The sequence below is a fragment of the Magallana gigas genome, chromosome 7 (assembly GCF_963853765.1).
Source record: "Magallana gigas chromosome 7, xbMagGiga1.1, whole genome shotgun sequence".
Taxonomy (NCBI): domain Eukaryota; kingdom Metazoa; phylum Mollusca; class Bivalvia; order Ostreida; family Ostreidae; genus Magallana; species Magallana gigas.
Genome location: NC_088859.1, coordinates 52191155 through 52207271, shown reverse-complemented (window position 1 = coordinate 52207271; position 16117 = coordinate 52191155). Strand labels below are relative to the sequence as shown.

The 16117-nt window shown below is 39.1% G+C and overlaps 1 protein-coding gene across 1 annotated transcript; it reads right to left on the bottom strand.

The window, feature by feature from the left end:
* Positions 1–3795: 3795 nt before the first annotated feature.
* Positions 3796–15343, bottom strand: LOC105335492 (chymotrypsinogen B). Its single transcript, XM_034459110.2, has 4 exons — positions 14441–15343; positions 12397–12928; positions 6432–6550; positions 3796–5915 (listed from the first exon to the last, which is right to left on the bottom strand). Exons 1-4 carry the CDS (start codon positions 14516–14518, stop codon positions 5235–5237), a joined length of 1410 nt encoding a protein of 469 aa, XP_034315001.2. The 5' UTR covers positions 14519–15343; the 3' UTR covers positions 3796–5234.
* Positions 15344–16117: the final 774 nt, after the last annotated feature.

Genomic DNA, 16117 nt, shown 5'->3' with positions numbered 1-16117 from the left:
CAGTCAATGAGTTAAGGATCCATTCTACAACGACTGGAACACCTTAAAAATAAGAAAATCTTATTATTGTAGGTCATCAATCAGTAGAATAGTGGTATATTATATTATTAGATGTTCAGACTAATGAATCAATTTAATTAATCAATTGATACTGCGGGTTATGGAATTTGATAGCTATAATTATGAGTCTGTTTTCGTTTTGTTATCTGCGACTTCACCAGTTTTTGTTTCCGACTCTTCAAATTTTATCTCAATAAAAATGTAATTACAAAACTGGTTAAATCAGGTCCATCTGCGCACTTCGTTCTCTTAATTGACAAGGCGAAGTTTCGACATACCATAAAACAAATCAAGTGGTCAACCTCATACCATGTATAAATTATAGTATCTATTGCATGTATTTCAATGGACGATGTCACTTTATAAATTTAACATTGATAAATAATACGTTTTAATGCAGTTTTAAACTCCATGGAATGCGTGAATTCACACGGACAAATTGATTGAAACGTTAGAATTTAAAATCAACGAGATAGGTGACTCGCAATAATGAGATACGTAACCTGTTTTACCGAGATAGGTTACAAGTTATACCGAGATAGGTAACTTGTTATACCGAGATATGTAACTTGTAATAATATGATAATTAACTCGTTGTAAAGAGATTATCATTTTTTAATTTGCCAATTGTCGATTATCTCCTTTCGTACTAAGATTAATGTCAGTAACTTTATGAATTATGTCGGTGTTGTCAGTAAATGTATGAGCTTTTACGGTGGACTCTATTTGTAGTATCAATATAATTGTATGGGCTTTATCTGTATTGTCAGTAACTTATGTATTATACCTGTAATGTAAGTAACTGTATAAACTCTGTCGGTAATGTGTGTGTCTTATATCGGTAGAGTCAGTGAACGTATGAACTCAATCAGTAATATGAATAGCTACATGTATTAAATCGATTGACATTGTCGGTAAAGTCAGTAACTGTACGAATTATAACGGTTATGTCATTAACTGTATGGACTCTGTCGGTAATGTCAGTAACTATATGAACTCTCTCGGTAATGTCAGTAACTGTATGAACTCTCGGTAATGTCAGAAACTGTATCAATACTCTCGGTAATGTCGATAACTGTATGAATTATCTGGGTAATGTCAGTTACTACTAGTATATTAACTCTGTCGGTAATGTCACTTCTTATATAGAGTCTAACTCTAGGCATTTATCTGTAGTATTAGTCAGGCACGAAGCATCGTTTTTGAAAGTGGGGGGGGGGGGGGGTGCAGACTCATCCAAAAAATCTTGACAAGCAAAATAAAAAAGAAAGAAAGAAAAGGTTACTTTCCGAAATCATGAAAATCCTAAACCGTGGGGGTTGGGGGGTTGGAAGTTACTTTTAACTTCAGTTCTTCAGTTAACTTATTTTCAATTGAATTCAAATTTTAATATGGTCCAATAAAAGTGGGGGGAGGGGGGGGGGGCAACTCCATCTTAATTCAATTTTTTGTATGTAAATTTAAGAAAATCTTTGCTGCCCAAAAAAGTGGGGGCCAGCCCCCCCCCCCCCCCCCCGCCCCCCAATGCTACGTGCCTGTTAGTAACTGTATGAACTCTATAGGTAATATCAGTAACTGTATGAAGTCTATCTTTAATGTCAGTAACTGTATGAACTCTATAGGTAAAGTCAGTAACTGTATGAACTCTATAGGTAATGTCAGTAACTGTATGAATTCTTGAGGTAAAGTCAGTAACTGTATGAACTCTATAGGTAAAGTCAGTAACTGTATGAACTCTATAGGTAAAGTCAGTAACTGTATGAACTCTATAGGTAATGTCAGTAACTGTATGAATTCTTGAGGTAAAGTCAGTAACTGTATGAACTCTATAGGTAAAGTCAGTAACTGGATGAACTTTATAGGTAAAGTCAGTAACTGTATGAACTCTATAGGTAATGTCAGTAACTGTATGAACTCTATAGGTAAAGTCAGTAACTGTATGAACTCTATAGGTAATGTCAGTAACTGTATGAACTCTATAGGTAATGTCAGTAACTGTATGAACTCTACAGGTAATGTCAGTAACTGTATGAACTCTATAGGTAAAGTCAGTAACTGTATGAACTCTATAGGTAAAGTCAGTAACTGTATGAACTCTATAGGTAAGGTCAGTAACTGTATGAATTCTTGAGGTAAAGTCAGTAACTGTATGAACTCTATAGGTAAAGTCAGTAACTGTATGAACTCTATAGGTAATGTCAGTAACTGTATGAACTCTTTAGGTAAAGTCAGTAACTGTATGAATTCTATAGGTAAAGTCAGTAACTGTATGAACTCTATAGGTAATGTCAGTAACTGTATGAACTCTATAGGTAAAGTCAGTAACTGTATGAATTCTATAGGTAAAGTCAGTAACTGTATGAACTCTATAGGTAAAGTCAGTAACTGTATGAACTCTATAGGTAATGTCAGTAACTGTATGAATTATATAGGTAAAGTCAGTAACTGTATGAACTCTATAGGTAAAGTCAGTAACTGTATGAACTCTATAGGTAATGTCAGTAACTGTATGAATTTTTGAGGTAAAGTCAGTAACTGTATGAACTCTATAGGTAATGTCAGTAACTGTATGAACTCTACAGGTAATGTCAGTAACTGTATGAACTCTATAGGTAAAGTCAGTAACTGTATGAACTCTATAGGTAAAGTCAGTAACTGTATGAATTCTATAGGTAAAGTCAGTAACTGAATGGACTATATCAGTAATGTCAGTAACTGTATGAACTCTATAGGTAAAGTCAGTAACTGTATGAATTCTATAGGTAAAGTCAGTAACTGAATGGACTCTATAGGTAAAATCAGTAACTGTATGAACTCTATAGGTAAAGTCAGTAACTGTATGAACTCTATAGGTAAAGTCAGTAACTGTATGAACTCTATAGGTAATGTCAGTAACTGTATGAACTCTATAGGTAAAGTCAGTAACTGTATGAACTCTATAGGTAAAGTCAGTAACCGATGAATTCTATAGGTAAAGTCAGTAACTGTATGAACTCTATAGGTAAAGTCAGTAACTGAATGGACTATATCAGTAATGTCAGTAACTGTATGAATTCTTGAGGTAAAGTCAGTAACTGTATGAACTGTATCAGTAATGTCAGTAACTGTATGAACTATATCAGTAATGTCAGTAACTGTATGAACTTTATAGGTAAAGTCAGTAACTGTATGAACTCTGTTGTAAATGTCAGTTATTGAATTAATTCTGTCGGTTTTATCAGTGACTGTAGGAAATCTATCTCTGTAATGTCAATATCTGTATGAAATCTATCTGTCATGTCAGTAACTGTAATGATTTTTCGGTAATGTCAGACACAAGGGAGAAAATAAGTTAGGAGTAGATGCAAATATATTTCAAAAAAGTCAAAAGCTATTGAATGCATTTATTCCTTTCATCAACTTTGATAAAGTTTTTTGGCGATCTTTAAAGAAAATTAGAGCAGAAGCAACTTTTTCACCCAATCAGCAGTCGCTAAATATTCTATTGGCGATGTTTTTTATTGTTAAGAATTTCTCTACGTTCACAGCGACGTCACTTTTAGATTGACTTAGAGAGCCGTAAATAAAAGAGGGATGCTATTTTCCAAGTAAGTTAGATCATATAATACGTAAAATTTAGGCGATTTAGAAGGGGCGTGGTTGCTTCGCTCCCTTCGTCTCCTTCTTAATCGCGTAAATTTTACTTGCTATGATCTGACAATCACTAAGACAATTTAATTAAAACAGAACAGATCAAAATGTAATGGCTGTTTTATTGGCCACAGAAAAATATCAACAAGACACAAACACAACAAATACCTGCTCAATAATAACATCTTAACATGTGAACACTGATGATAGCAGGTAACAGGTATCACATAGAACAGAACGACCTTGACACATGGAACAATAACGGCCTTGACACACGAAACAGTAACGGCCTTGACACACGGAACAGTAACGACCTTGACACACGGAACATCAGGACAGTTGATTACGTGATCTGTGCTGAAAACCGGAATATTGATGCCAGTCGAGTGCAGGTACATAACAACAATTATCTGCCGTCATTCAATGATAATTACAATAATTGGAAAATACTGGTCTTTACATATAACAATTACTGGTTTGTGTTTTGCTAATAACCGTTTAATTTATCGAGAAAGAATTTCTAAAATATTTATATCATTCATGCATTAAATCCGCCACGTCTTAGTTTACTTCATGTATCATACAGCCACATTTTAAATAAGACAAACAACACGTAATCATGTACGATTCAAAGTATATTCAAACTGATGACAATAATTTCCACATGTAAAAACTCATATCTTTTAACAGAAGGTTAAACATGTAGAGTACTTTAAAATTATTTTGTTTAAAAAAGTACAGGCGAGGAGGAGAGGGTTTAGGTGCTCTCAGCCCAGAAAGCATGGCCTCGACTGACGTTCATTATAAACCACAGACGTAGTCGGTCACTGCCGGCATCCGCCACGCGTTTATTTTCCAAGAAACTTGAATATCTCAAGGAGGATGGAATAGGACGCTGTTTGAGTTTGCATTATACCCTGAATGAAGCAACCATGGCCAGATGTACATCTCCAATATACCTGTAGGTCTTTCTCTGCAGACAGGAAAGTATAGACAGTCGGTTCTGATTATTATGAATCGTTTATGAAATGGATAAACATTTTGTCGCGAGATGCGATATTGCACAGATTAAGTGTGAAAAAGTTTGCTTTAATCTTGGAAACGTTTCGTCTTTGAATATGTATCTAAACACACCCCGGGCCACGGCCGTGACCCCGAATGATTTTCATTATTTTTCCTTTGATACAATGCACAGCACTTAGAGTGGATTTCTGAACAACCCCAGCTTCCTGTAGGATCGCTTCATGCTAACAAACCAACGTCTGCATCCCTCTTCGTCTGGAAAACAAAGGCAAGGGCCAACAGGTGGAACATAGCTGCGAACCATTACGCGTTTAAACAACCAAATTTGCGCAATTAGGAGCATTGAGCAAAACATCCCCCCTGCGTAGTGTGAGTGATTTTAAACAGTCAAAAAGATCGACTGAAAAAAAAACAAGATATCAAAATAAATAACACTGACCTATGTAGATGTCCTGAGTAAAAAACAAAATATACACTTAAGCCCTAAAAACCGCCATTTTGAATACGACGTCACAAACAGCTCAGCTGTTGTTCCTGATCACACGGTTTATCCATTTGAGGTAATGCGACACCTTGGTGTAGATTCCGTACTTCCCTTTCTGCCCACACCCCTCGCCGTAACTCGTCACCCCGTACACAATCCATCTCTCCGTCCCGTTTACTATTTTGGGACATATAAGCGGCCCGCCGCTGTCACCGGCGCAAGAATCCACGCCCCCCTTTTTCAACCCTGCACAGATTTGTTTTTCGCCTATTCTGTAGTCAAATGCTTTGCGACACTTTTTCTTGCTAACAATAGGAACCTCCGCTTCTCGGAGTGACTCGGATCCCAATAAGTGGGTGTTTTTCTGTTTCCCCCAACCCACGATGTAACAACGCGTTCCGTCAGCTAACTTGTCCTCGGGCTCAGGTAAACATGCATACTGGACCAAGTCTTTAATTCTTTCCGGTTTCCGGAGTTTGAGAAGAGCGATGTCATTCGTTATAGTTTCGTAATCAAAACTTTTATGTGGAAAATCTTGCTCTACTTTCATATCGACTTCATTTTTGTTGTCTACATGGATTTCGTGCTCGCCGACTCGGACGATGACCTTGCGTTTGTGGCCCTTTCGTCGAATACAATGAGCGGCAGTCAGAACCCACCCTGGCGCAATGAGGGTCCCCCCACAATACTGTTCCTTCCACTTTGTCAGGATCGCTACCTGTTATATCAATAAAAAAAATTAATTACAGTTTATGATATCAAACTTCTTTAGGATCGCTACCTGTTATATTAATAAAAAAATAATTATAGTTTATTATATCAAACTTCGTCAGGTATATTAATAAAAAAATTAATAACAGTTTATAATATCAAAATGAAAAAAAATAGTGTATCCACTCTACCCCCCCCCCCCAAAAAAAAAACAAACCCAAAAAACCCACCAATATACAAAAACAAAAACAAAACATAACATAAAAACTACCCCCTAAAAATTAAAATAAAATGGGAGTATGGTAAGAATACATAAATTTGTGCTAAAAATCAAATGTAATTCCTGTTTGTTGAGAAACCCCGAGGTTGTTTTAAATATAGAGCGACCCATCAGCAGATCGTGATTTATAAACCGCGAACAGAGAGACATAAATAAGTTAATCCATTAATCGACCCTTTAGATATTAGAAATTCTGCTAATGTTATCCGGAAGAGCGCTGTGTCTGGTTCTTTTATTACTTACCTGCCATGGCCAGCTGTGGGGGATAGACTCCTTACCGCCCACAATGCGGTAACCCCCGCGCGGACGCACTCCACACTGGCCTTGTGTGGAGACCAAGAGAGGGGCCTTTTGTTCACGAGCTATCAACGAAATAAAAAAATAATATCTCAATTTTATCTATCGTTGTACTCAATTTTCTCAATACAAATCGTTAAGAAATAAAATATGCAACTTATTTGTAATGTACATTCTTTTTTAGTTGCTATCAGAGACATATTTAACATATACGTCCCTGTTGTTATCATGTAATTTTTTTTTATTGTTTACCGTGGGTCCCTACAATAGTAAAACCAATGTCCAGGGTAAGTATAAGACAGCAAGGACTGCGTAAATGTAAATCTGGCCGAAATTCTTAGACATGTAGAGTTTTGGAAATTTCTACAGATCCTTCCCCTTACCTCCTACCAACCGATCCCCCACACCCCTCTATCCCCCCCCCCCCTCCCCACAATCCCTTGCCGTCACCCGAACAGATTTATGTTGCTGTTTAAAGTACAAGGAAAGGAGAAACAATGCAGAGAATACTGTGATGGAGCTTTACAGCAGACGATCTGTAACTCACTCCTCCTGCACAAACAGGTGCGTGTATCATGCAGTGGAATGTATCTCTGAAAAGCAACGAGAGAGAGAGAGAGAGAGAGAGAGAGAGAGAGAGAGAGAGAGAGAGAGAGAGAGAGAGAGAGAGAATCACGCGTCAGTTCTCTGACACTTTTGTTTCGTTCACTCTCAGAAGAACACTCTTTTTTAGATCCAATATAGATAGCTTTTATAATTGAATACGAACAAAGACATGGAAAAGCGATCAAGTTGATGACGAGGTTATTATTCATGTGCTACTTCAAGGACCCTGCCATTCCAAAAATGATATCAATGGTACTATCACGAATCAAGGTCATATGGGCGACCTTGACCTTGATTTGTACTTTTCATAAAAGCTAATTGCATTGTCAAGAGACACTATCGACTCCAGCATTGATTTAGCACTCTGTGAAGTTAGCACGGATGCACATATAAAAGACCCTACAACGATCGGAAATTCCGCTGCTCCTAATCCGCTCAGATCTAGATTAACCCCTGGCTCTGTTCATAAGATTAACTCGGACCATCAGGATATCAAGACTACAGGCTCTCCAGTCCGAAAGTAAATCTCTATTGTTTATTTTAACAAGAGAGGAAAAATTCTGTATCATACTTTCATCGCACATTTTGAGTAGTTTGACCGACATTTTGGCAAGCCTGTCAAAATAGCCTATTGAGATCACTGGGAAAAACAATTACCTATATAAAGAATCGGCCTGTTTTTGCCAAGGGGAGATAATGAAGGTCGACAGACGACAGCTGTTAGGTATTCCTAGAACACACCAGCTCTGATCTATGGGATTTATGACAAAGGGAACAAGTGCGCTCAGCTCAAAAACTGAAGTTTACGAAATCGCATGTCGGGGTTATAGAAAGCAGAGACATGCAGTTCCCTACCTCCCCGCCGTCTTACCGAGATATCAATACCAATCGTTTACATAAAAAATACACAATTGTTCTGAATAAAACGGTGCTGAATTCAGAAGGGAAAAAATGAGACGAAATTTCACAATGATTTAAGATTAAAGTAAATATTAATATAATGGCGGTGATTCTGCATGTACCCTCAGCGTGGGGTAGCCTTGGATTCGTCTCCAGATACGGCGTCCACGCATGCACCTCCCCCAAAGGCATACTGAAGATTTCAAGTCACCTAGAAGAATTCCCCCCACGGAGATTGGCAATCAATGAATAATATCGAATCTTTCTGTGAATATCAATTTAGTCTATCGAAAGAAACTCTTTAGAAGATTAAGGTACTATCGAGAAAGACCCCCTTGTTTGCTTGCTGATGTACAAAAGCCGTGCGATTTTTTATAGCGATATAAATACAATGAGAATTCGTTTGGCAGAAAAATAAAACACTTTTCTTAAATAATAGCCTGAAATAATATGCAAAGGCGCCAATTATCTCTATTGATTTTCAAGAGTTCAGTAATGTTATCGAAATTGTTATTCTGTTCCTGAATCTGATTTAGTATGCAAAGGTCAAAGAGACACAATCGCTATGTCTACGATAGAACGTATATTTTCATTCCTGGAGAATATCAAGGAACTGTCCTGAATAAATGATTTCAAGACAACATCTTTGAAACACGTGAAAATCAATCTTAAGTCGCTCATTTTATTACGTCAACAGTTATTTGCTGGATTTAATAACTGGCAAAAACCATTTTTTTTCATTAAAGTTCGTATAGACAAAATCTTTAAAATATACTGAAAATCGTTTCCTTTCAAGTTTTAACAGACGGCAGTGTTAAATCGCAGAACTTTGACGAAAATTTATCAGTTTATTGATAGAACCTTGTAAGAATTGACCGAGTCCTGGTGACTTATCCTAAAATCGCCAAAGGTTGACAACAATATTTAATAACAGAACTAGCAATCAATGCCTGCGTTCAGCCCCCCCCCCCCCCCTGTAGCTACTGGTATATGAAACACGTGGTTGTGTTGTGTTTTTCAGGTATGAAGCAACTGATAGGATAAATACGAGAGGCAAGTTCATCTCTACTACTCGTACGTTGCCATGAATTTGGAATTTGCTGTAGCATTATATATAGTTTATGTCTTCAGATACTCTGTAACCTGCCCATTTCCACAGAAATTGGGTCAAGCTGTACCACGTGATCACGGACAGACTGACTGACACATGTTTATGTGCACGAGGTCTGACATCAAACTGTGTACACGTTGAACATTCAGACGAGGCTTCTCATGATGGATGCTCTTAGAACAAATAAAAAGCTTCTGTTTTTAAGGAGCTGAGTATTCGTCGTAACAGATCAAGAAACTAGGCTGAGGTTTCGTGAACCATTTCTTCCTTTGCGAATCGGAAGCGTCGGGTTTTCGTTAGCACAGATAACTATGTTCACTCTAAAATCCGGACCGGAATCGGTTTGCATTCATGCGATGTGAATGAACTTTGATTACAATGACTGCCGTGCCGGGCGACTATAAGAAACAGCTAATCAAATATCGGAAATCGAGCTCTCCCATTGCGTTCCCTACCTCATGTTTTCCTCCACAATGGACTCTACACGAATAATATATACGCTATACATCACAACTGTAATCAAATAAGTGATCATTTATGTGTGATAATAGTTTTAAAGATTTAGAATTCTTCCATTAATGTCGCGATACGATCACTCCCTACCATTTTTTACTAATGCATTATTTTATCAGCGACTCCTAAAGAAAATTCTTAATTTGAAGACTCCAAACGGCGTTATTGTCAATTATGATTATAGAACGAAGGACGGCAATGGTGGTCAGATGTGTTCATCTGATCCAGGACTAGAAAATAAAACATAACTGTCAAAACAACTTCATCTGTTGGAGAATACAAATTAAATTATTCGCAAAACACATAAATGTATTTCCCTACTGGCGAGCATCGGAGGGGAGGACTGCAGGCAGTCGATGTAACAGTATCACCCACACAGATCACCCCCAGACCTGATACCAGTACCGTCGTCGCGCTGAAACTAAAGTGCACGTTTCTCATTATAACCATTTATACCTATTTCCCGATGTTGTATCTATAAAAAAAAAGAAACGCAGCACAGATAAAGGTACTTGGTGCATGGACCAGCCCTCATCCCCTTTCAATTTTTGAACACATTTAAAATTCTGAGGCAGGCACAATTTTTTTCTAATAAGTATTTTTTTAAAGATGAATAATGTTATAGTATGTCGGCTATAATAGCTATTTATAATGCTTGAACGCGTTTTTGGATTGTCACATTATTGTGTCAGACAAAAATCGCAAGTTTCTACAATAAATTATGAAGGCAAATAGGTTACATTATTCTTTAACTTTTGACGCATTGTCGATGGAATTCATGCATATTAGATTCATAGACAAGAAAAAAAACTGTGACAAAGATTTTTTTTTGAAGGAGGGTCCTTGCCAATTGAAAATGGCAGTTACAGGAAGGAAGATGACTTGACAAAAAATGAACATTCGACAGAATATTGCAGTCTTGGTTTAAGACAAGGTCACCAGTTAATCCAAGAGATTAATTGAACAGATGACCTTTAGGACTATATGCTTCAGTAATACACTCTCGCCTCACTAAAAGCCCTGAAATTCATGAGCTAGAAAGTTCGCATTTTCTTTAAATGCATATCTCAATGTGAAGTCTATGAGAGAGAGAGAGAGAGAGAGAGAGAGAGAGAGAGAGAGAGAGAGAGAGAGAGAGAGAGAAACAATATTCAAAAATCGTTTATTTACTTCAATATATTCAATTCTGTTGATTGAGATGTAAAGAACTAACTTCTCAGCAACCTAAGAGTTCTTTGAATAAAGGGTGGAAGTAAACCACACAACCCAAGAATGGTTGCCCTCGTGTACCAAGACTTTACGTGTAAACGTCCCTGTTTGTACGAACGTATTGAGTGGGGTCGGGGTTAGGATCGGGTCTGTAATTATGGGCTGATCGCTCCGGCTTCATTGACAGAAAGTCGAAGGCAATGACGTCATGTACCACATATAAACACCTGTTTAAATCTCCTGTACCCCTCCCTAAAAGACGGAAGGGAATCAAATGTCAAAAGAGCAGATCATTTTAAGTACTGAAGAAATTAAAGATTGATTCAGGTGCACAAAGGTGACGAGAATTTTACGAAATGTAAGGCTTTACTTGGGAAGTGATTTGGTGCAAAGATAACAGAGGATTGATTGGAAATCACTACATTCTTGTGGGTGACACCGAACGTTTATCCCTTTCGAAGGAAGACAGGACGGGCACTTACCCCTTTACCTTTGGACACAAAGCGGTGACTTACCCCTTTTCCTGGAGACAGGGCGGTGACTTTCCCTGTGTGACAACGTGGTGACTTACCCCTTTTCCACAGAAACGGGGCGGTGATTTCCCGATTTACCCTTTCTGTGGTGACTAAACATTTTCCCTAGAAAACAGCCCGGTGGCTTACCCTGGGGAGACAGTTTAGGAACTTACGCCTTTCCCTGGGAAAGAGCGCGTTGATTTACCCCTTTCCATATAAGACGGAGCGATGACTTACCCCTTTCCGCGTAAGACGGAGGGTTGACTTACCCGTCTCCTTGTAAGACAAAGCGGTGACTTACCCCTTTCCATATAAGATAGAGCGTTGACTTACCCCTTTCCATATAAGACAGATCGATGACTTACCCCTTTCCCCGTAAGACGGAGCGGTGACTTACCCCTTTCCATATAAGACAGAGCGTTGACTTACCCGTCTCCTTGTAAGACAGAACGGTGACTTACCCCTTTCCATAGAAGACTGAGCGATGATTTACCCGTCTCTTTGTAAAGCAGAGCGGTGACTTACCCCTTTCTATATAAGACGGAGCGATGACTTACCCCTTTCCATATAAGACAGAGCGATGACCTACCCCTTTCCATATAAGACAGAGCGTTGACTTACCTGTCTCCTTGTAAAGCAGAGCGATGACTTGCACAATGTACCCCTTTCCCTATAGGAAATAGCGGTGACTTACCCGTCTCCTTGTAAGACAGAACGGTGACTTACCCCTTTCCATAGAAGACTGAGCGATGATTTACCCGTCTCTTTGTAAAGCAGAGCGGTGACTTATCCCTTTCCATATAAGACGGAGCGATGACCTAACCCTTTCCATATAAGACGGAGCGATGACTTACCCCTTTCCATATAAGACAGAGCGATGACTTACCCGTCTCCTTGTAAAGCAGAGCGATGACTTACACAATGTACCCCTTTCCCTATAGGACAGAGCAGTGACTTACCCCTTTCCCTATAGGACAGAGCGGTGACTTATACCCCTTTCACTGTGAGACAGACCTGTGACTTACCCCTTTCCCTGAGAGACAGTGTATTGACTTACCCCTTTCCCTGGGAGAGAGCGCGGTGACGGACGGCGAGTGTCGGTCTGGTTCAAAGGTGTTGAAAAAGTACTTTTTACCACAAACGTTCCCCGGCGAGCGACATTTGCGCTCTTCCTGAATATAACTGTTCCCGCAAATCTTGTGTTCTTTGCACTTGCGAAATCTTCGTTTACGACATGCACGTGTGCAGTGGCCCCACTGGGACCACCCTTCGTACAGTAAGTCGTACAAGAGCTCCTCTATCAGGCGGTTTCCCCGGCGGAATCCTATCACTTTGTAGGATAAGGTGGAACACCGGCCCTTCTTCCTCCTACAGCTCTGCTTCTCCTTCAGGACACTGGAGCCGCAGTTTTCCGGTTGGTTGCAGCGCCGAACCCGTGTCTGTTCACACTTCCGGTTACATCGGCTCCAAGCCGTCCACTGGGTGTAATACTCACACAAAATCTTATTTTCCCGGTTACTGGTTAATCCGTTTGGTTGAGTGGTTAAACTCAAGGTTGAGTTCCGGGTTTCTATGCGTTTGTTCTTTCTCTGCAAAATCATTAAAGAAAATTATGAAATGATTTCAGATTTTTCACTGAGCTGGTAGTCAAATTTTTTCCCCAAATGATAGATTAAAATAACATGGGCCATAAACTGAGAATAAATCACAGCGATTAAAGCCGAGGATTATTTTCACATTATTTCGATTTTCAATCGACGGACGACCTTGTTCGCCAGTCTGGGGATTAACCACGTTGTCTGATGGAGTTTACAGTAACACGGGGGGGGGGGTATATACAGTATAAAGTAACGAACGAATTTAGGGTGACTTTAACCCTTAATTGAAAACAATTATCTTCACTTTTAGTAATACCCTAAGGCTATGATTCATGAGTCTTCAATACATGCAGGATACCTCGGCAGAGTAGCGGGGCGTGGAGCGCACGGAGTCATTGTCTGCCGATATCAACCCCCCCCCCCCCCCCAACCCACCTACTGAACGACATCTTGACTAGACGTCTGATGTCTCTTTAAGGAATCAAAGTTCGATGAAATATTTACTCTTGACTTTTGGGCAACAATAGACACATGCGTATTGTTTTGGCGTTTTGGCTATTCGCCCCCTAGCAAGATCTGTATCTCCGTCATGTTAAATTCACTGCTTTACGAATTGTCAATACGGTCAAGGCACCTAACCATCGAAATGGCAGGTGCTTCCATAAATATATCTAGTCTATCAATCAGATGTAAATCTCTTACTTAAATTCCTTGCAAATGCAAATATTATTTTAATTGACAAGGGGTATAAGACTTTAAAGTGCTTGCTGCTACAATGTCATCGGTAAGTGTTTAATAGTTGTACATGTATATTCTGCAATTTCTTTGTATCTCGTGAGAAATCGTAAACACACGGAGTTTTCACGACAAGCTGACCAGACACACAACTACTTGTTTATAAGATTGGTAGTTTGTATACACAGTATCAATGAAGAGGGGGAATTCCTAGCTTATTCGAAAATTTATTTCTTGGTCGGTGCCTGCTTGATCTAGATACGTCGCACCGAATTGTGTCGGGAAACCCCGTCTGGTTTGTTTTTACCTCGCTTCCAGAAGAGAGAACAAAACTATGCCAAACTTGTGTCATGTTAAGGATTTCCCGAACCAGGGCTTTTGTATCTAAAGTCGGTGCCTATCCTTGCATGCTAAGAGGAAACGCGGAATTTGTGAAACAGTTATAACAGACAGATGATAATTTGCTTAAATTTGTGAATGAAAAGATTTTCTATTTCCGGTCTTCTTCATCTTGCTGTTAAGGTTATTGCAAGCGGAAATTGAGGTTTGAATGATAGTTAGGTATGTTAGAGCTCTAATTTGATTTTAAGTAATTTTCTATGCTTTGAACAGACGTGAATGCTTCTCGCTGAATTCTTTCATGCACACCGCGAATACAACAAGAGTTCCGTTCATTCATTCATTCATTCGTTACATCCAATATCACTGCCCTTAAATTACGATAGAAAAAAAGCAACGACGTTTGACATAGATTCATTTATCACTTACCCTTTTTGCATTAACCATTGATAGGTCCGTAATCGAGAAAAATAGAATAACAATGGAAACACGGATAAATCTCGTCATGTTCACGTATAGATTTTTAGATCGCCTGGATACTGATGTAATCCCCCGAACTCCTCGACATCCTGCTCATTATTTGGACAGAGTGCGTTCCTTGCATGGAGAGAGACCCTGACAGAGTGTGGCTTTAATCCTACAGCTCAACCTTTTTCATAAAATGCGCCGTGCCAACACGCGTTCGCCGCACGCATTCGATGTGACGTCGTCCGATCAAATTATAAGTTCCCGTCAACCCCTAAGCGCATCTCAAGTGAAATGAATGTTGGCTGTACAGTTCCTTAGACTTATCAAATAATTTCGTAGTCCCATAGCGATATTTAAAAACTGCGCTCTGTACCAGCTCCTCGTCCGAGAAACATTTCTCTCTGCGGTGCTTGTACCTAAGTTTTTGACACACCAATAAACACTACACAATTTTCGGCACGCGAGGAAATTGTAGTTTTGTTTACATTGTAGCAAATACAAGAGAGCTTCATTCATCTGCCGCTGACGGTTGTTGGTTCCGCGAGCCCCGGACGCTACCTGCAGAAACAAGCACCTGCTTCCCTCAGCGACCCGCCTGGACTGCTATGCAAACAATCGTGTCCCTGCCCCTCTATAACACGTTTCTGTTACGGTCTGATTTCAAACTGAAACCGTCAATAATATTTAAGTGTTCCTCGAGGAGAGGACGGGTTGATGTCTACAGATAATCGAGACTAATCCATGAAATATTAATTGAGAGAGCGTTGAGAATCGTAATCTTTGAGCCTCGCTGAGGGGTCGCGGGGTGGACAGGTGTCCCAGGATGTCCGCAGCGAGGGCGACACTGGTCACGATGATTTCACTCGGATCCGCCCGGCTCGTCCTGGACAATATATAGCTACCCTGTCCACGGGTTTATTGAACCGGAAATTAAGTAATGAATGTCCCGTAATGGCTTTTCATTTCTCCATTAAAGAATCCTCTATTTCACCTAGCTGCATTTACTCTCTCTTTATTTTAATGTCCATTGATAAAGAAAATGAATTTTCCTATATCCTACAAAGTAATTAAATGTTGTTCTATCCAAATATATCTTATTCTCGAGATATTCTAAATTAACACGCACGTTGATTTATATTTTTTTCCTTGAAAATTCAATGTTTTTCTGTCTATTTTGAGACGATGTCCCATTTGGAAATATCTAATTGAACAATCAAAGTCCCACAGTTAAGGAGTTTAAATTTCTAATTGAAAGGAAATCGCTTGAATTCCACTAAATATAGAACATTAATAATGTCGGGGATAGCGGCTATTTTTTGTAAATCGGTGAAGAGGTTTGAGTTAAATTTTAGTAAAAGAACAAATTTATAACTGAGAAAAAACCCCACAACAACAATATAACGGTGTCTGATTTACGTACACAGTACGAACAAACATGCTGGAGGGGTTTTACGATTTCCGAATCATTCATAAAAAATCATACACTGGAGAGAAAAGTGCATATTAAAAAGAAGGAGATTGTATTTATAAAACGGAATTCATAAAGGAAGTCGTAAAGCGGGTCGAGTTCCTTGTTCGCGGCTATATCGAGAAGTGTTGATACTTCATATGCCAAAGCTGTTCAACTGTTAATTTAAG